Source organism: Arachis hypogaea, chromosome 14, assembly GCF_003086295.3.
Source record: "Arachis hypogaea cultivar Tifrunner chromosome 14, arahy.Tifrunner.gnm2.J5K5, whole genome shotgun sequence".
Classification (NCBI taxonomy): domain Eukaryota; kingdom Viridiplantae; phylum Streptophyta; class Magnoliopsida; order Fabales; family Fabaceae; genus Arachis; species Arachis hypogaea.
The window spans coordinates 13,224,702-13,246,775 of NC_092049.1; the positions used below are offsets into that span (position 1 = coordinate 13,224,702).

A 22,074-nucleotide genomic window follows, 5' to 3' on the forward strand; every position below is an offset into this window, starting at 1 on the left:
TATTCACGCGCGTTACTTCTTCCGTATACCGCCGCCATTACTGTTTCTTCTTCTTCTTCCCCTCATTTTAATTCATCTTTCTTATTCGTTATCGTCATTGTCGTTGTTGTCACTATCACCACCACCACCACCACCGCCATCTCCTCCTCTTCCTCCTCCTTCTTTTTCATTTGATGAATTTTTCTCCTTTTTCTTTTCTCTTCTTCCATTATCATCATCATCATCATCATCATCATCAACATCATCATCATTGTGATTCTTATCATAGGCTTGGATGACTTATGTGAGTTAAGCTATGTTGATAAGTTTTTTTGGTGATATCATTTTCAAGTTTTGGTGTTATTATGAGTTAGATTCATTGTGATTCATGTTTCTATGCTTGTTTTGAGTTTAGTTTTTTCTGGTGTCACCATTTTAAAATTTCGATGTTATTTTGATTTAAATTTAGTGTGATTCTTGTCATAGGATTAGATTTGGAGTCACTATGTAGTTGTAGTGTTTCTTATGTGATTTAAACCATATTGATGAGTTTTCTGATGTCATCATTTCCAAATTTCGGTGTTATCATGAGTTAGATTCAATGTGATTAATGTTTTTATGTGCTTGTTTTGGGTTCAATTTTTTCTGGTGTCACCATTTTAAAATTTTGGTGTTATTTTGATGTAGATTATGTATGATTCTTGTCATAGACTTGAGTTTGGTGTCTTTATGCAGCATTCTCCTCCTCTTTCTCCTCCTCTTTATTATCATCATCATAAGAAGAAAAAAAATCAAATAAAGAAAAAGAATAAATACATAATACTGCAAAATAAAAAAGAAAAATGACGCGTTTCATTAAACCGTTGTATCGGCGGATTATATCAACGGAAAATCCGACGGTAGTTTTGACGCCATAGAGTAATATCTTAATTTGCGCCAATACTTTCTGTTAGTTTTTTGTGACGGAAAATATATTTCTATGGTAATTTTGTATGGCGACAAATTTTTCTTTTTTTTTTTGTTAGAAAATTCGATTATAAATCTGCCGATACAATTTGACACTAAATTTGACGGTAATTTTGACGATATTTAATATTTTTTTGTAGTGATTTAAACTAATTTGATTAAATTTAGTTGTCAAGAAGACTTGAATATATAATAGGACTCAAAGAGAAAACGTCAAGTCATTTTTGTATTAAAATAAAAAAGTAAAAACGCTTCCCCCCGTTTAATTTTGTTTCAAAAAACTGTTTTAAGTTTTTGTTACTGAACACATGCGTACAATAGCCTATAGCAGCATGTGTCCAAAACACTTTCCGTCTTGTACCAAAACCAAGCACCGCTAACCCATGACCGGTCATCATGTTTTATCCAATTCTCTCCATTCTTTTTTTCAATTAATCATGTAAATATAGTTTCACATTATACAACAACTTTTTATGTATTATTTTAGTCCAATTTAAATCTTGTATAGTATAAAATCATACTTTATAATATCACACTTTAATTAATTTGTTGCGCACGCATTAACTGAAAACAAAAACGAACTCGTATTTATCACTCAAAGCATCTCTACCGCATTGTCTTGATTAAAATACTGTTTACAGTACATATTTGAGGCATTGTGCATTTTTAAATAATTTCTTTTGTTCATATTTATTAAAACAAATATCAAATTTTACTAAATATCTATGTATTTAAAGGGAAAGAAAAAACAAAATACATGCATTTCGTTAATCGTCACTAAGACACTTTGATATTTCTAATATAATTTAAATCCAAAACGTTTAATTAGAACGTAATATATACTTACGATCTTAATGGATATCTTAGATGTATTATTGTTGTATATGTTTAATACAGTCATTTAATTTCTCATTTAATCCAGCTATTTCAATGTGTAACTTGAGCAATGACTGGAACAAGACAAAATACTATGAAAATGAATTTTATCATGTATTTGCTGCAACACAAGATGACATATTGTATCAGTATTCTTACAAACAGTTACCTACTTTGAACTTTGAGATTGAATTTTCGTGTAAAAGAATAACTTGAGATATTTTTGGCTGATCAGGTCCTTATTCTTGAACAAAAGATAATCTTTAAAGGTTAACACAATCGCTTATATGCAGAGATATATAATTAAGTGTATCATATAGCTACGCTGCGAAGCACAACGGTTTCAATGGTGAGACCAGGACCAAAGCCAAAAAGCACACCCCAATCAAGTCCTTCTCCGGTGGTTTTAAGTCCTTCTTTAAGGGACTTCTTTCTCATCAAATCCATAATGAAAAACACACATGCACTTGACATGTTACCATAATTGCTAAGCACATCTCTAGTGGCTTTCATCTTTTCTGGTTTTAAGTTTACCTTTTGTTCAACCTGGTCCAAAATTGCACGTCCACCAGGGTGTGCAATCCAAAATATTGAGTTATAATCAGATATACCCAATGGATCAAAAGCTTTACTGAGCGCGTCGTTGATATTTTGCGAAATAATATCAGGAACACTCTTGTTAAGATAGAATGTAAGTCCAACTTCACGAAGGAGACCACCGATAGCTCCATGGCTGCCAGGGACGAGTTTTTGATCGGTCGAAACAATCTCAAAGATAGGCTTCTCAACCTCTGGCACAGGATCAGAACCAATGATAATCGCAGCAGCTCCATCCGCAAATAATGCTTGTCCTACAAGACTATCCATGTCTGTCTCACTAGGACCACGGAAAGTGACTGCAGTATTCTCAGAACAAACAATAAGCACACGAGCATCTTTGTTGTTCTCAGCCAAGTCCTTAGCCAAACGAAGGACAGTTCCACCAGCGAAGCAGCCTTGGTGGTACATCATGTACCTCTTGACGCATGGGTCAAGTCCTAAGAGTACGATGAGTTCGTAATCTACGCCAGGCAATGCAACACCGCTAGTGGTGCAGAAGATCAAATGTGTAATCTTAGACATTGGCTGGCCCCATTCTTTGATGGCCTTGGTTGCAGCCTCTTTTCCTACTCTTGGTACTTCCCTGATCATCATGTCTTCTCTTGCATCCAATGACGGTGCCTTGTACGCACACATATTAGGGTTCTTCTTCAGTATCTCTTCCGTTAAGTACATATGTCTGTTCTTGATTTGCGTTCTCTCACCTGAAATAATATTTAATTCACATTCATCAAGTTATTTGTCAAATACAAAAACTGTTTGTCACTTATTAAAAAGTAATATTTTTAAAATTTTTATTACGTTTTTAAATCTTTCGAGTTATTCTTGTAGTGTGACTTAAACTTTCGTACTATTTTAATAGTTTAGCCAGAATTTTAATTATAGAAATAATGTTAATATATAGTCGTCGTCGTCATCATCATCGTAAAGCAGAGGATATGATAGATTTATAATGGAATGTTAATTGTTGTGTATTAAATAATATATAAGTAAAATAAATTTTATTTTGATAAATATTAATTAAAATAAAAATAAAACATTTGACAAGAATACATACAAATACGCTGAAACTTCTTCTTTAAGTCGGTCATGTGTTCGCTGTTAGTAACTCTAAAATAATAATCTGCATATGTACTCTGATCAACACAATTTGATGGATTTGCTGTGCCAATCGCCAATACAGTTGCAGGGCCTTCTGCCCTTTGAACCTTGCGAATCTCGCTCACAGACACCATGTTTTCTTATCGATGTTCTTTGGGATAGAAAAGCTTAGCTATGTTTTATGGGATAACAAAGATATTTTGATCGATGAAGACTTGGGCAAGAAGATGGGGGGTATTTATATGCTTGGGAGTAGGTGAATATGTTGAATAAGAAACCATGTTCTCAATCAAAATTATATTAAACTCGTAATAATGTTCCTGGTGGTCATAGCAGTATTCCGAAACGATGTTCTCCAATTTCTTAATCGGTTGCTTAATTGTTTTATTTTGACTGAAAGGATGAACCCGCTGTAATTTGGAGGCATCGATCGGGAGAAAATTTCTATTAGGTGACATCATTCTCTTGTTCAGTAATTTATTGGAAAACTTACTATTATTTTCTATTTTTTATTATTTTAGATAAGTTATTATATATTATTTATTATTTATTATCTATATAAAATAGGGATATAAAAATATTTAATGTAAAAATTTTTATTCGTACAAATTTTTTAATGTATAAATTTATTAAAAGAAATTTGTAGTTTTTAAAATTTTAACCCAAGACTTTTTAATTAAGTATTATTATTATTATTATTATTATTATTATTATTATTATTATTATTATTATTAGCAAAAAATTTTATTCGTAAATATTTTTTAATGTATAAATTTATTGAAAGAAATTTGTAGTTTCTAAAATTTTAACCCAAGACTTTTTTATTTATTTATTATTATTATTATTATTATTATTATTATTATTATTATTAGTTTAAATGTAGGACAAATATAATAAAAAATGTTAGTCGTCTAATAGTTTTTATTTATTGACAAAACCTATTAAATAAAAGGTGATTTCTATAATCCTCCGAATCCATAAGTTAGAAATTAGAGATGTCTTTCTTAGATGACCTTGTTTAAATTTGAGCATATGTTCATTTAAGTAAATATCATCAAGGAATAGTCAAATTATTATTTAAAATTCCATTTTTTTAATGCAAATATGCTTTCACTACTACACTCATCAAGTCTATTATGGATGGCTTTACTAACAATTGGTGTGGGAACTAACAAGTTATTGACGGCCGTTGCTAAAATACAAGTCATTGGTAATGTGACTGGAAATTATTTTTTTCTGCACCTTTATCGCGAATAATATTGTTAACGTGTTAGGAACATAATCATTTATATTGTCTCTTTTTATTAGTTTAAGTTTTTAAAAAAAATAATATCATGATATAATATTAAAATTTTATATTTAAAAGATTTAGAGTTTGATTTTTGATAAATAAAAAATAATATAATTAATATTTCAGACAAGTGAGTCATTGACAATATTTAAATAAATAAAATTTTAATTATAAATTAAGAAATAAGTTACAAACAATCTTAGATAGTTTTTTTTTGTATTTAATTTTTAAATATAATTAGAGATTGTTTTAGTCGTCAGTAAATATAAAATAAATGGTAAACTTGCTTGACCGTTGCTATTTTGAAATAAAAATGTTGCGCTTATTATTTCTATTTAGAGACGACTTGACTATTGGTTTATTTATTTATTAACTGATTTTCAGTGCTAATATATAAAACATTTTTGTCTTACATACATATGCACCATAAAGTAGGAACTATTAAGGATATGGATAGCTGCAAGTGGGTAGCCGGGCATCACGTGCTTCACTATTATTAACCATTATATCCATGTCATGCTGAAATCTCTTCGAATTAAAAATGTTTGTGTTCTACTACTAGTGGGTGGAACTTATTATATCATGTTTTCTAATAGAAATTTCAATATTCAAAGACGACGATGTATTTGAGTGGGTGTATGAGGAGTTTGGTGGATGACTATGGAGAGTTGGAGACCTCTCTCACTCGACGCCTCTATATCTACCACCACATATATGAATCTGGTCTTAATTAATTAGTCTTTCTTGACCAAATTAAACAATAATATATATAATATGATTGATGACTATATTATTTCATACTTTTTTTTTTCTTTTATCTTTTGTTACAACACGATCCAAAATGAGAGTACAAAATGTAATACAGCATCTACATATGTTTTGAATGTTTTAAATTTAAACATTACGAACCTACAAGAAATAATAAAATTATTGACATTACGAAATCTATATCTAACTATGTCAAGATATATTTTGAATGTTCCAACACTCAAATACATGTTCTTTGAGTACTCACACTCATGCCTTTAAAACAAGCACCCAAATATATCATTAGCTTTATAAGGCCCCTCCTACAACCATCTGAATACGTTACACCTCTCTCAAGCTCATTGAATCCACTTTTATTTTAAACAGTTTCTTCCAAACCCAAAACAAAATAAAACAACCAACCATGTATCAAACGTTAAATAACCAATTCCCTTCGGCATTGCTATCAAGGATTAGTTACTCACCATTTAAAATATTTTTCGATCAATCGGTATCAACTCAACTCAATAAGGGAGAAAGTCACAAATTACATCACCCTCTAATATTCTACCACACAGAGGTTTACGCCTAGAACATAAATTAGAGGTGGCAAGGTGCTACAATCTCAAAAAATAAAAATACATATGTAGATATATTGAAAATGGGAGTTATCTAGGAATCTTGAAGAAAAAGTTGAAACGAAAAAACAAACAGAAAAATGCATCACTCACGATCGGGTAAACGTAAAAAAGTAGATAAGATCAAGCGGAAAAGATAATGTATTTAAAATATCAGAGTTCCAAAGATACAAATAACAAACTTTAGGCTCGACCTACGAAGCAAAGGCTGACCAGCGTATACATATACATATATAAATAATCCCAAGAGCAACCCAAAATATGACAAAGCACATGTTTCTCTAAGTTAGCCTCTAAGAGGGACAAAACATAATATATACAAGATGGAGAATCCGTATACATATATAAACTTAAAAAAATACAAACACCGAGTTCCACGATAGTTCTTCGCTTCCAAGAGTCTCCAGAATGTTCAGTGCGGTGCTTCGCGTCCTGCATATGAAAACAACAATATATGTATGGAATGAGAACCGGAGGTTCTCAGTATGGTAAAGGTGCCCACGTACATAATGTATAAGGTCCCGGGAAAGCCAGAGGCAATCCTAAAACTCCGACACTCAGATTTAAACTTAAGATCCAACTAAACCAGAAATTAGGTAAAACTATCTAAGGCATTCAGTTTCTAATCCAAATATAGCCTAACACTTCAATCTCAGTCTCTTCTAACCCTCCAAATCATCGGTGGAACAACTATCGTCACACCTCCACCACACGAGGGATCTCTCAGTTGCAGAGACATACAATATAGACAAGAAAAACACAGATAGAATGTAGTTACAGCAGGTAGAACATATAGCAATTAGACATAGTTAATCACATAGGCAATCCCAAGTTATGCAAACTCAAACAAAACAAACAAATGCATATGATGTATGCCAGCTCTATGGCCGATGAGTCTCATGTGTCGGTTATAAAGCCAAATTCGACATGTCCGGTAGCTAACCCTGGACAGAATACCAAACACGGAGCAAATGGGACAACGCCGCAACCCTTACGTCTTACCCGCATACTCGGAGCAGGGGACAACCTCACCACTGCCTCTTACCCAGGCAGTGTTACAGTTCTCCACCTGGAGCAAGTGGCGACATAACTCAACCCTTGCATCTTACCCGAAGCCTCGAACTCTTATCTGGAGCAAGTGGATCACACTACTGCATCTTACCTGGAGTCTCGGCTTTTACCCGGAGTAAGTGGACAACACCACCGTCTCTTACTCGGAGTCTCAACTTATATCCAAAGCGAGTGGCCAACGCCACCGCCACTTATCTGGTCACACATATCTCATAATCATTAATTCAATATCGCACTTCAATATTAATTCTCATCATCCTTCATTCAAATTCATTCTTCATCAATCCATCTCTCACTCAATTATCATTTCAATTCTTTCATATTAATTCAAAATTCATAATTAACTCAATTTTCATCATTCTTCTTCCTCATCCCTTACTCGGAGCAGGTGGACAATGCCATTGCCTTTTATCCGGGGTTACATATATCTCATCTAAGTACAAATCATCATCACTTCTATCATCCTCATCAATCTCCTCTCATTCAACGTTACCAGCGCCTCATTAATTCAGTTACACTTCGTAAAATCCTTCCAAATAACTCTTAAATTTATTTAATAGACTCATCCTCATTCTAAGACTTAAAGGCTCACTAACGGACCTTAAACAGGTATAAGGTAGATTTGGAAAGCTAGAGAATTGTTTTAGTATACAAAATTTCCACTTCTAGCCAAAACAGAAGTCTCGCGTACGCGAGTTTATGTCCATGTACACGAGATGGCAAAACAAAAGGAACTTCTCACGTAACGTGTGCCGCCCGTGTACGTGACGTTCGATTTAACAAGTCCTCATATGTGGGAACATGTCTGCATATGCGAGATATGCAGACAGTGAGTGAATCTCGTGTCGCGTGTGCATGCTCGCTTATGCGACTCCTCAATTTTCTCAAAAAGTTGCTAAGTTGCAGAATTTCCAAAATTTGACACCAAACTTCAAACGTGCATAACTCTTTCATTTAATTTTAAATAATTTTTCATCCATTCTTTGAACGGCATAAACTTCACGGACCCAATTTTTATTTGAAATAAGTTTGATAAAATTTGGGAGTTCGTAAGCCGAGTTATGACCCGCCAAAGTTGGTCAAAAATCAAGTTTTACCAAAAACCCTAAAATCTCTTTTCTTTCCAAATTCTCAATTTCAAATAAAAGTTCACACCTTAAAACAACTTCAAATATACTCAAAGAAATCCCCTAACTGTAAAACCCGGTTAATTAATGGCTAATTAACCCATAAATTAAAATATATTCTAGAAAATGAGAAATGAGATTTTTATTGTTTAATGTGATAGAGAAATTTAAAACGAGAATTTTGACGCTGTCTGGGTGGTTGTGGACCGGCTGACGAAGTCGGCTCACTTTCTACCCATTCAGATGAACTATACTCTTGAGGAGTTAACGCGCCTGCATATTAAGGAGATTGTGAGACTTCATGGTGTGCCTACGACTATAATTTCTGACAGAGATCCCCGTTTCACTTCGAGGTTCTGGGGTGCATTTCAGAAAGATTTTGGAACCCGTTTAAACTTAAGTACAGCTTACCATCCTCAAACAGATGGTCAATCTGAGAGGACAATCCAAACCCTAGAGGACATGTTGAGGGCTTATGTTTTAGACCAGCCGGCGAGCTGGGATCAGTACATGCCGCTAGTGGAATTTGCGTACAATAATAGCTACCATGCGAGTATCGGAATGGCTCCGTATGAGGCTCTGTATGGGAGGAAATACCAATCTCCGCTATACTGGTATGAAGCTGGGGAGAAAATTCTGTTGGGGCCTGAGATGATAGCGGAAACCACTGAACAAGTTAAGAAAATCAGAGATAGGATGCTCACTGCTCAGAGCTGTCAAAAGAGTTACGCCGATCAGACGCGGAAGCCCTTAGAGTTCGAGGAAGGAGACCATGCTTTCCTTAAGGTTACTTCGACAACAGGAGTAGCTAGAGCGATTAAGACAAAGAAACTAAATCTTCGATACATCGGTCTGTTTCAGATTCTTGAGGGTTGGACCGGTGGCGTATCGGATGGCTCTATCGCCTCACTTTCGAACCTGCACGACGTATTTCACGTGTCGCAGCTTCAGAAGTATACTCCTGACGCTAATCATGTGTTAGAACCTGAATCGGTTCAGTTAAAGGAAGACTTGACTCTGCCGGTGACTCCGGTCTGGATTGATGACACGAGTATTAAGAAGTTACGCGGAAAAGAGGTTTCATTAGTGAAAGTGGCATGGAGTCGAGCCGGTGTTGAGGAACACACTTGGGAGCTTGAGTCAGAGATGCGAGCAGATTACCCACACCTATTCTCAGGTAACTGAACTCAAATTTTGTGGGCAAAATTCTCAATTAGGTGGGTAGAATGTAAAACTCGGTTAATTAATGGCTAATTAACCCGTAAATTAAAATATATTCTAGAAAATGAGAAATGAGGTTTTTATGGTTTAATGTGATAGAGAAATTTAAAACGAGAATTTTGACACCAACTTTAAAGAAATCGGCCCAAGATTGGGCCGAACGGGCCAAACCGAGCCAACCGGACCCAAGTTGGGCCCAAGGGCCCAGCCAAGCTCTCATTTACTGAGAGAGCTCGGCTCTCTCTCTCCCTCAAGAACACACTCACGCTGGAAATTAGAAAGGGGAAAGGGGGAGGAAACATAAACCCTTGTTCCAACTTCAATTGATCACAACTTTTGATCCGGAGCTCCGATTGATGCACCATTTGTGGTCACACGACCGCGGCGTCGAGCTCTACAAAACCTATGTCATTATTTCTGAGGTAAGCCATAGCTTCATCTTCGAATTCTCAGCCCTTATTTTCGAAATTTTAGTGAGTAAAGTGTTGAGATTTTTGAGTTTGGATGTTATAGGCTCAAATTAACTTGAAGGGAAGGCTTGCCCTTGCTTCCTAGATCCTTGTGTAAGGTAAGAGATCTCAAACCCTAGTGAAAATATTGAATTTAAGGTTTTGGGTGTTGAGTTATTTGTGTTTTGGTATGGTATTGTGGCTTAGGCATTGTATATATGTGTATTGGAGCTTGATTGGTGGTTTTGGAAAGCTTTGGTGTGGAGCCCCAAGCTTGGAAAATCTGTTGGTGGAGTTTGGAAACCTTGGAAGTTGAATTTGAGAGTGTTCCAGGTGGAACAGGAATCGGCCAAGGTATGGTTTCATCTTCCTGTATCTAAAATATAATGTGGTGTGAAAACTTAGGCTAGAGACCCTAAGATAGGAGTTGAATTACTAATGTTGTTGATGAATGAAATGAATTGTGTTAGTTGTGTATGAATTTAGTGGTTGAATGATTGTGAATGATGATAATTGTTGGCAAAGTATACAAGAGTTGTATGTGATATGTCCAATGGATGATAAGGTTGAGACTCTTGTTGGTGAGCATGAGTTGAAGGGTGATATTGAAATATGTATGTATATATGGTAATTGATGGATTGGACGTTTGTTTGGTAAATTGAATTATGAAATGTTGATTATGATTTGAGATTTGGTTAAATATGGTGAAATTGGTAGATTGATGTTGGGATGGTTAAGTTTTGGGTTGATTTTGAATGGATTTGGAAGTGTATGTTTTGAAATTTGAGAGTTTATGAGTTTTGGTAAAAATAGAATTTTGATGAACTTCAACGGATCATATCTTGAGTTATTGTTTTCAGAATTTGATGCTTTTTATATCAATTGAAAGATAATTTCATAAGCTTTAAAATGGTTCAAATTTGGTTGAAATATGAATTTTGTGGAAGGAGATATGATCGTTGGAAGTTCGGGCCAAAAATCTGAATTCTGCAACTTATGCAGAATTTGTGATTTCTGGGTTGTGTGCGTACGCACAGCCTTGTGCGTATGCACACCACGCGCAATTTTGAGCCTGTGCGCACGCACAGGCCTATGCGTAGGCTCGCGCGGGAATGGAGCTGCTGCTGGGAGTGCTAGCACGCTCTGTGCGCACGCTTGGCCAAGGAAGTCTTGCGAGCTGTGCGTACGCACAGATCTGTGCGCACGCACAAGTTGGGAATGGCATGCTGTTGGTGGCGCTGGCATACCTTGTGCGTGCACACAACCCTGGAGGTTTTTCTTTTTGTGCGTACGCACAGGCCTGTGCGTGTGTGCGTACGCACACGTTTAAAAATGCTTCTGGGCGTGCGCACGCACACCCCTGTGCGTACGCACGCGACCCAGTTCTTTTCTAAAGCTATTGTTTTAAGTCTTTCACATTCCCAACAAGCTTGTAACCTTCTGAGACGTTATTTCACACTTATAAACCCCCCAATTTCATCCCCTAAATCTTAAATTGATGTAAAATGCCTAGTGAATGAAAGTAAGCTAGGAAAGAGGGTAAATTGTGGAGGAAGAAAGGGGATGTTATGATGAGTATGATGAATGATGATTATAAGAGTTGTTGAGGAGGATGGTGGAGTGCTGTATATGATATGAGCCAAATGGCTGAGTATGATATTAGCCGAATGGCGGTGTGTGATGATGATTATGGCTGGTTATGAGATTATGATTTGTAAGCTGGATAGCTGAGATGAATGTTAATATATGGATGTGATTTATATGCATATATGCTGAATTGTGATTATTGTGATTGTTGCACTCCACCTATTTGAGATAAGAGTTTCCCTGGGTGAAAGCAGTGGCTAGCCACCACGTGCTCCAGGTGGAGACTCGATACTCTGCTGACCCTATGTCGTAAGTGTGGCCGGACACTGTGAAAGTTCCGGATGAGCTCGCCCCCGTAAATATACACCAGTGAGGGTGTTGGATATATATGAATTTATGATTCATGTTGAGAATAACTCGAGTTGGAGATGCACGACAGAGGGACAGTCCAATGGTTAGCTACCAGGACTTGTCGGGTTGGCTTTATAACCGACAGATGAGACTCATCAGCCACTAGGACAGGCATACATCATATGCATTATATGTGACTTGTCTGGATTGCCTAATTGACTGCATCATTACTTGCTAATTGCCTAATTGTCTTATTTGCTTCCTACTTGTGCATCTCTCTGCTTGATATACTTGTGTTTGCATTTCAATCACTGTTGGCGGTTGAGAGGTTTGCAGGATTGGAAAGGGGATATTTAGTTAGATTGAAGATCCTTAAGTTAGTCGCCTGTTTATATTTCTTATGGTTTAGCATGTTTATGCGCTTTGGTTATATCTGAAAGTTCTAGGATTGCCTTCAGCTTTCCCAGGACATTAAATGTTAAATATTTGGGCACTGTTACCATGCTGAGAACCTCCGATTCTCACCCATGCGGATTTTGTGGTTTTTAGATGCAGGACGTGAGGCTCCTCGTTGAGGCATGCTGGAGACTTCCTTTTGGCGAAGATTCTTGTATCTTGGGATTTTATTCTGATCATTATACACTTGTTTAGATACTTATATTCTCCACTATTCATATATATTTTGTATTAACTCCTCTTAGAGGTTATTTTGGAGAAACAGATTTTGTATTTTGTCTTTTGGGTTCTTTTGGGATTATCTTATATATGTATGTATATATACTTATATGCTCGGGCCGGTTATCTTCGCAAGCCGAGTCCCGAGTCTTGATATATGTATTTTGGCACTCTGTTGTATATCTCTTTGTGTCAGCTTACTCTTTATCTGTTTCATTTATGTTATCGATCGAAGTGTTGCACTTTTCGATTTTAACGGTTTTGATTTACCCCTTTTTCTTCAAAGGCTCCTAGTTACAAATCTTTTCACACTACTATACGTACTAAATTTTACTTTTAGAGGTCGTAATACCTCGCTACTTCTGTTTTATGACTTAAGCATAAGACTCTGTGTGGTAGGGTGTTACACTAACCGTTTCATCTCTTCGATAACATTCCCATACTCCATTTTATCAATTTCCACCCAGTAAATAATAGCCAACAACAATACAATTCATCAATAAACCATAGCATAAATCATAATCATTCATCAATTCTCATCAATCACCACCATCATCAATTATCACACATTTACCTATATAAACTCAACATTTTCACTAGAAATCACTAAGCCACCACATATGCACATAGTTTAACTTATCCTACGGTCAACTAGCCTAAGTTTTTTTGTTACATTATACGTTATCTATGAGAAACCGAAACTATACATTGGCTGATTCCTCCCTAGCCAAAAACACCTCAAATTGCCTCTCCTTCACAAGCTCCAAGCCAAATTTCTAATTCTGCAAGCCCAAACACCCGAAGGTCATTCCAAACCACCAAATTGAATTTCAATTCAACAAGAATCCAGTCTACTTCACACAACATTATTAAAATCATTATATGTCTCACTAATCTAATAATTCACTAGGGTTAACAAGTTCTTACCATACCCACAAGTCAAATGGGCAAAACCCATTGATTACCTGCTTCTAAAGTTCACCTAAACCATAAAAATTATTCAATTTCTCAATACCAAAATCTAAGATTTTCGAAACTGAACAGGAGAAGGCTAGGTAAGATAATAATTTCTTACCAAATTATTCAGTGAATTTTGTAAAGAATTCCGAGATGAACGCGTGGCCGCTGACAGCTCGTCAATCGGAGCTTTAAATTAAAAGATATGTGAGATTGAATATCAAAGTGACAAGGGTTTGTGCTTTGTGTTCAACCCTTGCCCTTTCTTCAGCATGCTTCCATTTCTTTTGGGGGAGAGAAGGTAAGTGTTTGGTTTTTATTGGGCTCGATTCGACCAATTTGTTTTGTTGGTCCAGTTTTGGACTAAAATATTTAAAATTAGTGTCAAAATTCATATTTTAATTATTTTTACTTCATTAAACTATAAAATTTAACTTTTTAATTTTTTTAAATAATAATTAATTTATTGGATAATTATTTATTAATTACCCGGAGTTTACACATTACCATCAAGGATGAGCCAAGGTCAAGAGTACAACCAAACATAAACTTCAAACAAATAAAACTAAGAAACAAAATTAAATCATTACATTCGACTTGCATAATTTAACGTCTCTAATTTTTTTTTTGCTATAGATGTGATATCTATTAACTCCATTGAACCTACTTGTTCACATTTATGTTCGCCTTAGCTTGCCACTGCCGCTTCCAAACGAATTCCTTGCTAGTTTTATACTCTAAGGACAAATTTTGGAACACTTCTTTGTTTGCAATTATTTTATTTCTCAAGAATCTTTGTTCCAATTAGTTTTTCCTTTAATCCACCCAACTAAATTTTTATTTTCTATTACCACCTTCAATTTCTCTTCTTTTATATTGGCTTCCTCCACGAGAAACTGAATAGTTACCATAATCCCTTTCAAATCCGCGTCCCCACTTATTTTTTCTTGAATCACATCTCCCATGATACATAATAGTTTCCCCTCTTTGATAGTAAGATACCCCAACTACAAAGCCTCCTATTTGTGGGTTATATACAGCACAATGCCACTAAATTCATTCTTTGTCATCATCCCTATTTTGATGCTTCACTAGACTATTTTTTTGTGTCTTGTTCGTTAGACACCATTGACTAACAAAAGCTTTTATACGTTCCCATGCAGTTTTCTATGGAATATCTTTATTTTCAAACACATTTTTGTTTCTACAATTTCAAACCTCCCATAAAATAGCAAAAAATAAAATAACATATTTCTTTCTTCAAATACTACCTAAATCTTGATTTAGCCAATTTTCAAACTAAATTTTAACATCATTTACACTTACCCAACTAATACCACCCCACCTTTGAGTCATCTACCATATTTGAGAACAAAATTTACAATGTAGAAATAAATGTGTTACCGTCTTTGTTGCTTCATTACATAGCACGCACACGTCTTCGCCATGGCCAATGATGTTTCTCTTCTTCAATTTTTCTTTTGTGTTTACAGCATCCATAATCACGAACAATGCCAACATTTTCACTCTTGGTGGAACCATACCCTGCCAAATGTTATCAAATATATGTTTCATGCTTGGGACTCCATATTGCTCCCCTATTATCACCTTCATGAATGATTTCACAACTACACACCATCAGTGCTATGTGTCCATGCCATTTTGTCCATATTACTTACATACAGAAAACACAGTCCAATACATCTTGTAACTCTCCTATAAGTGCCCTCTCTCTTTGTCAAAGAACTCTTTTCTTCACTGGAGATTCCCAGACCCATGATGAGCTAACCCATACACCACAATTTTCAATAACACACTCTTTCTGATTGGAGATACTAAACAACCTCGAAAATCTCACTTCAAGAGTCTTTTCTCCCACCTAAATATCTTTTCAAAATCTAGTTCTCTTACCATCTCCCATACAGATCCTCCATCCTTCTTTATTAATTTTTTCATACATATCGTTTCCTTTCATCACTTGAGTTATATCCTTCCATGGTCCATTCAATACTTTACAATTATATTCTGCCACTTGTACTGTCATTTCTACATCATAGCAGGAGCTTATCACCCTTTTCCATAACGGCTCACTCTCATCAGAGAATAGTATAGCCTCGTTTTTCATTTCTATGTCACCAACTCCCAAGCCTCCATACTTCTTTGGCTTCTGTATTATACACCACTTAATTATCGGCATTTTCTTCTTACCTTCCTTACCTCCCCAGAAGAACCTCGATTGCATGGAGATAATTTTCTTTAACATCGTCTTTGACATCTTAAATAGCTCCAGAAAATACATGGAAAGACTATTAATAACTGATTTTATTATCACCAACCTCCCCGCCCTTGACAACGTTGTTGCCTTCCAAGTACAAAGCTTCTGCTCTACTTTGTCAAGAATCGATTTCCAAGTGGACACTTGCCTCGGATTTGCCCCCAAGAGAATACCAAGGTACTTTATCGGTATCCTTTCCACCTTACACCCCATTGCTTCTTTAACCTTGGAACCATATCATCATTTCAATTAAACGGGAATACACTTGACTTATCAAAATTGATTGCAAGTCCCGACATCATGCCAAAGTATTTCAAGATCTTCTTATATGATCTCAAAACTTCGGCTTAGCTGGGTAAAATATGATAGTGTTGTCAGCAAATTATAAGTGCGACAACTCTACCCGCCTTTTACCCATGCCACTTTCAATCTTTCTACCATACTTAGTTGTACTACATTGTCGATCATCCTATTAAGTACCTCTGCCACCAACACAAACAGGAAAGGTGGGATTAGATCACCTTGCCTAAGTCCTCTCTTCATATTGAACGGTTTCATAGGCACCCCATTAACTAACACTGACATACTCGTATTCTCCACCATTCCTCGTATCCACTTCCTCCATGTAGCTCTAAACCCCCCATCCTTGCCAATACGTGGTCTAAGAAGCTCCATCTCACTTAATTGTATGCCTTTCTGAAGTCCAACTTCACAATCACCCCTTTTTTCTTGGACTTCCTAAGCCACGCTACTGTCTCACATGCAATCAGAACCCCATCTAAAATTTGTTTGTTTTGGACAAATGCTGATTCGGTCTCACCAACCAACTCCTTCATAAGTGGTCGAAGTCTGGCAACTAACACTTCCTCATGATCATTTCTTTCTTCACCCACTTTAGCCTTCATCCTCTTCATAATTTTTATTGTCTTTTGTGGTAATCTCCTCACTGCTCCTTTTTTTCAATTTCTTCTTTTTTTCCCCTTAGTCTTCTCACGCTAGTTACATCTTTTTCAGCACGTCGTGCTTATTGATGGTTATCAGTGGCTAAGAGAAGGGGGTTGAATCTTAGCCCCTTTTTGCTTGATAATACTTGCTGACTTTTGAAACCAACTTAGGAAACTTTTTGTCTTTTTATCTCGTCATTAACCATGAGATTTTTTCTTTTGTCTCGTCCCTAGCCACGAGACTTTTCTTTTTGTCTCGTTACTTGGCACGAGATATTTTTTGTTTTTGCTCCTGTGCAGTAGAAACAGAAATGGAGTAGAGAGGAGAGAAAATTATACCCAGATATATCCTGGTTCAACTGCTAAGTGCAGTGCAGCCTACATCCAATCTCCATCACAAACATGATGGAATTTCACTATAATTTTCCTGATTACAATCTGTAAAGTGCTAACCCAACTTACAAGGGAATTCCCACAGAATCATGAAACACAACATAGATGAACAAAGGAACTCTAAGATCATCTATGGCTTTTTCTTTTAATTTTGTACTCTCTGTATTTTTCCGCTCTATGGCTTTTTCATACAAACCTCACTGTTTGCCTTTTTCCATGAGACTCAAGACATGACAAAATTAAACAGAAAAATACAAAACAAAATACATTGAAGGAGAAGAGAAATCTGTTAGCTCAGGTAGCTCTGAGAACTCTGTGCCTTGCACTCTCACACTTTCTCCTTACTCCAAACAGTGGCTGTTCTCTCTTTTTATAGAAGAGGGAAGCCTCCACTTTTGAAGCCAAAAACCAAGCCAACTTCTTCTTCTCCAAGTACAAAACCGATTCGGCCACACAGAGAGAGAAGAGATAACCATACAAAACCTAACATGCAATTACCTCTAGTCCTTCCTTGATCATCACTCTTCATCAATCCGAGCGCTCCATCCTTGGCTTGCTCTCCAAGATGGATTTCTGGCCCTTGATGCTTCATGATGATGATTGCTTCATCTGCTCCAATCTCTGCCTCTTCCATCACTTCGCCACTCTAGCTACTTCCTGTGGTGGTTGAGCAGAATCAAAGACAAGCCATGCCTCCAAGAATCTCTTCCTTGCTGGCCGAAATCTTCTTTAACCCTTTTTTGGTATGAAGAAGCCAATATCTTGTCACCATATCTTACCATTCATGGTCGAAGATCTTAGCTACAACATACTTTTTCTTTTTTATGTTTTCTTGCCATCATCATGATGGTCTTGTAGAGTGTTCTTCCTTCACTTCGGTAGCTCATTTTTGCTTTCATGGTTTGCTGGGTATTGTCCGAAAAGAGAAGAAAGAATGAATGAGAGAGAAGAAACAAATGAAAGAGAAGTAATTAAATGAAGTTAAACCATTAGGTAGAAAAAGTAGCTTCCCTAGCTTGAGTGGCGTGCTGCACAAAGTAAATCAATCATGTCACTCATAATCTCTCTCATAGTTCCCATGCTATTAATGATAATTGAGTAAATTTGAAATCCATCATGTGGCAAGCTTTAAGATCCATTAGAAGACATATGGCAAATGCTAACATTTGCTTTCCTGATGAATTGTTTTCGAATCAAGCATGAGAAACAATTTTGGGCTTGGAGCATTGAAACTCATTCTGGCCCAAGTAACATAACAATCAATTCTGCCTCATAACAAAAGTAACATTAATCAAGGCTGAATGCAATTTTGATTTGGGCTTGCACCAGAATTTTTTTATTTTCGGCCCAATAGTTTCAGCCACTATGATCACAATAATTTAATACCAAGGCTGAATTGGACTTGCACCAGAATCTCATTTTCCGCCCTAATCAAAAACTACATCACAAAATTATTAATTAACACATGTTTAATGAAAATCAAATTAATAATTTTATAATTAAATATTTCAATAATATTTGTTCATCATAAAAATTAAATTGGAGTTTCAAACTCATCACTTATCTTTCTTATTCATTGAGAGTGCCATTTCAAAACTGGGGGGCTTTGATGGCCCAGAGATTGCATCATCTGAATTTCAGCCCATCCCATTGCTAACTATTTTTTGATTGCATGGATATACTTCTCCATAATGTGTATTCTATCCATTTCTCATAGACCCATGTGTTAGGCCCAAGAAAGACTCTTTTACAAATTTCTTAGTTAATCTATCATCTTCTAAGGTTTAGTTCATTGATCTCATGGCCCAATCACTTTGTAACACCCAATCTTCACCATCAACGTAGGCCTTGTTGACTCCACCAGCCCCTTGCCTCCCATGCTTGGATTCTCTCCATTTTTTTTAACAATTGAGGGAGTAAAGTGTGATCTCTCACCATTAATTTTATAAGTGGAACAAAGAATAAATATGAGAGAGAGCAATGAAAAGTTAGAGATCACACTTTACATTGTCAATTTTTTTTAACAATTGAGAGGATCCATTCCCCTCCCATACGCCTTGGAAACCCTAATGATTGGCGCTTCATCTTTGTGCCTTGCCTCATCTTTAACCAGTTCATCTTTCCCTCCATCAACATCATCTCCATATACTTCTCTCCCATTAACATGAACGCCATTATCCTCCACAGCCACCATATTGTTCGATTTTTCTAATCCACCTTTACCCTTTTCACACTTCCCACCCTTCCTTCCCATTTCACCATCATTATTATCCACATCTTTTCTCCCACAATCCTTACTATCCGCTGCTTCTTCGGTCACCATTGGGTATGTTTTAGTCTCACTTGCTTCTTTCACAAATATCCAAATTCTTCACCATTAATCACCACATTTAACCTTGCTTGGACTGATGGTGAGAAGTTAGAATCCACAAACACTTTGAAAGAGTTGTAATATTGTCCTTTATCAGCTACCACCCGTATCACTGCCCCCCACACCTCCCCTATATTCTTCATGTTATCGTTGCACCATGCATGAAGAGGTAGTCCAAACACTTCTGACTTCAAACCATCTCCTTGATGCATTAGTTCACCCTCTGTCTACACCCTTATGTCCACAAAGTGATTAAAAAAACGGTGACCGAATAGCTTCATCCATATTTTTCCTTTGAATCAAATGCCATCACCACTTTCATAGAGCCAAGCATATTAACTTCCACAACATTATACCAATCTCTCATTACTTCTCCTTTCACTTCTTCATAATCAATTGGGATTATTGCCTCACCAACAATGCTACGTTTCATCTTCTCTATAATATTGTCAACGCAGCGCAATTCCAGCTTAGAGCTTTCAAACGATTGAATCCGATTCCCATCTTGTCGATCCAACACTTCAACTTTCTTCTTCCCATATACAAGGGCATCCTTATAGAGTCTAGTATCTCCTTGCTCTGTTTCTTTCTCATCTTTGTTTATTTCTCTCTGCTTCTCTAAATCCATGCCCTCTTTGGTTGTATCATTCCATGTTCGTCTATTGTTTGGTGCCTCCCTTCTCTACTTTGACTCATAAATTTTCAATTTACACCCCACACAACCCATCCATCCATATTTAGAATCACGTTCAGAGCCTCAGTTCTACTCGCATATCTGACAAACGCAAATAGAAGTGGAATTGTTGTTCTTCACTTCCTTGACAAAAACACGTTAATAATACGCCCTTCGTTCCCAAAAACATTCCACATCCACTTCACTGTCGTATCCCTTGGAAGATTATCAACGAGCACAGTTACTGTTCCATTCCCAAACTCCTTTACGTTCACCTGTTTTTCATATCGTCCATTTTTTTTTTGTGTGAAGTTGGTTAGTCTGATCTCCAGAATCCTCCCAAACCTTGCTTTCTCACTATTTGCCACTCACCGATCTCCCTCCTCTCCCCTTTTCTCTGTTTTTCTCTCCACCCTCTCATTCTAGGATTTCGAATTAGTATTTCTTTAATCGTAACCAAGCATGCATGGAAACAATTATTATTGGATTTACAGATTATATTATTTCATACTACAAGCTAATGTCTTTATTATTAGTCACTTTCGATCTTTTTCATTGAAAATACTAAAATAGTACAATCCACAACTTTTAAAAGCTTTACCACTTTTGTGTATAATAGGAATGGAAAGAAGGTTGCGTAAGCTTTTATTATAATACGGAAATGTTTGGTAACAAAAGAAAATCAGTCGAAAACAGCCATAATTTGTCTTATTTAACATTCATTAATTGTTGCGATAATTAATTAATGCTAAATAAGGCAAGTTCTGGCTGTTTTTTTTGTCTACCTAGCATTACCTATTATAATAATAGTCTTTCTCATGTATATATTTATTTAAAAAATATACTTTTTACCATTTTTAGTACTTTATTATTACTAAGATGTCTTAGTTAATCTATAAATTTTTTCATCTTAACTATTTTCATATTTATTAATATTATATATTTAATAAATAAAATAATAAATAAATAAATCAAATTTACTCTTTTAATCAATTTTTCAATTTTTTTACCATTTTGAACATTTTGTAACTATGTCGCAGTTAGCTATATATAGCGCAAGTGCTGGCTGCGAAATATGGTTAAAAAAAGGAAAAGTCTAGGGGTCAGTAGTTTTGTTGAATTTTGGCCAGTATGTAACCAGCAGAAAAATGTGAGTCATTGGATGAAATCTCACATCAATCACACACCATTAGATCATCATTGATGGCTACCAATCACAAAAGTTGCTGGCCCCTAACATTGCTCGTTAAAAAAACTATAACACAGCCGCTCCCAGCGCGCAATAAAGCAATAGCGCAGTTGCTGGTAGCGTAATAGTGTGATAATGAGATAAATGACCGTGTATTCAGGATACGTATATTATTGTAATAATTTAACTATAATATTATATATTCATATTATTCTACTCGTATGATTAATTAAATATTTGATTTAAAAAATATAATTTCAATTTTTTAATTTAAATAATTAAGATTTAAAATTTTAAAATTATCTAAGATATGTGCAAAACTTTTTGATACGTTGATATAATGTTTTGGATAATGTTGTGTTAGTTTATTTTTAATTTTCATTTCATTCAATGTTATTCAAATAATTTAAAATTTTAAAATTACAAAATTTTTAATTTAAAATTTAGATAAATAGAATTTAAATTAAAAATTAAATTCAATCCAATAAAAATAAATATTCTCGTATTATTATACTTATATGATTAATTATGAATACTACCTAATTAATTTTTTTTTAAATATGACTACAAATATTAGATAATTATTTGATAA

At 35.5% G+C, this 22,074-nt stretch overlaps 1 protein-coding gene across 1 annotated transcript; it reads right to left on the minus strand.

The window, feature by feature from the left end:
* Positions 1–1,911: 1,911 nt before the first annotated feature.
* On the minus strand, positions 1,912–3,745 carry LOC112741585 (stilbene synthase 3-like). Its single transcript, XM_025790599.2, has 2 exons — positions 3,479–3,745; positions 1,912–3,125 (listed from the first exon to the last, which is right to left on the minus strand). The coding sequence occupies exons 1-2, from the start codon at positions 3,654–3,656 to the stop codon at positions 2,134–2,136; spliced, it is 1,170 nt and encodes a 389-aa protein (XP_025646384.1). The 5' UTR covers positions 3,657–3,745; the 3' UTR covers positions 1,912–2,133.
* Positions 3,746–22,074: the final 18,329 nt, after the last annotated feature.

What these genes read in the sequence shown, in the direction of transcription:
- LOC112741585 (XM_025790599.2), bottom strand. Translation starts at nt 3,656, where the DNA reads ATGGTGTCTGTGAGCGAGATTCGCAAGGTTCAAAGGGCAGAAGGCCCT. An exon ending in GAAGAAGTTTCAGCGTATTT is followed by an intron (nt 3,126 to 3,478) that starts GTATGTATTCTT and finishes ATATTATTTCAG; the next exon opens with GTGAGAGAACGCAAATCAAG.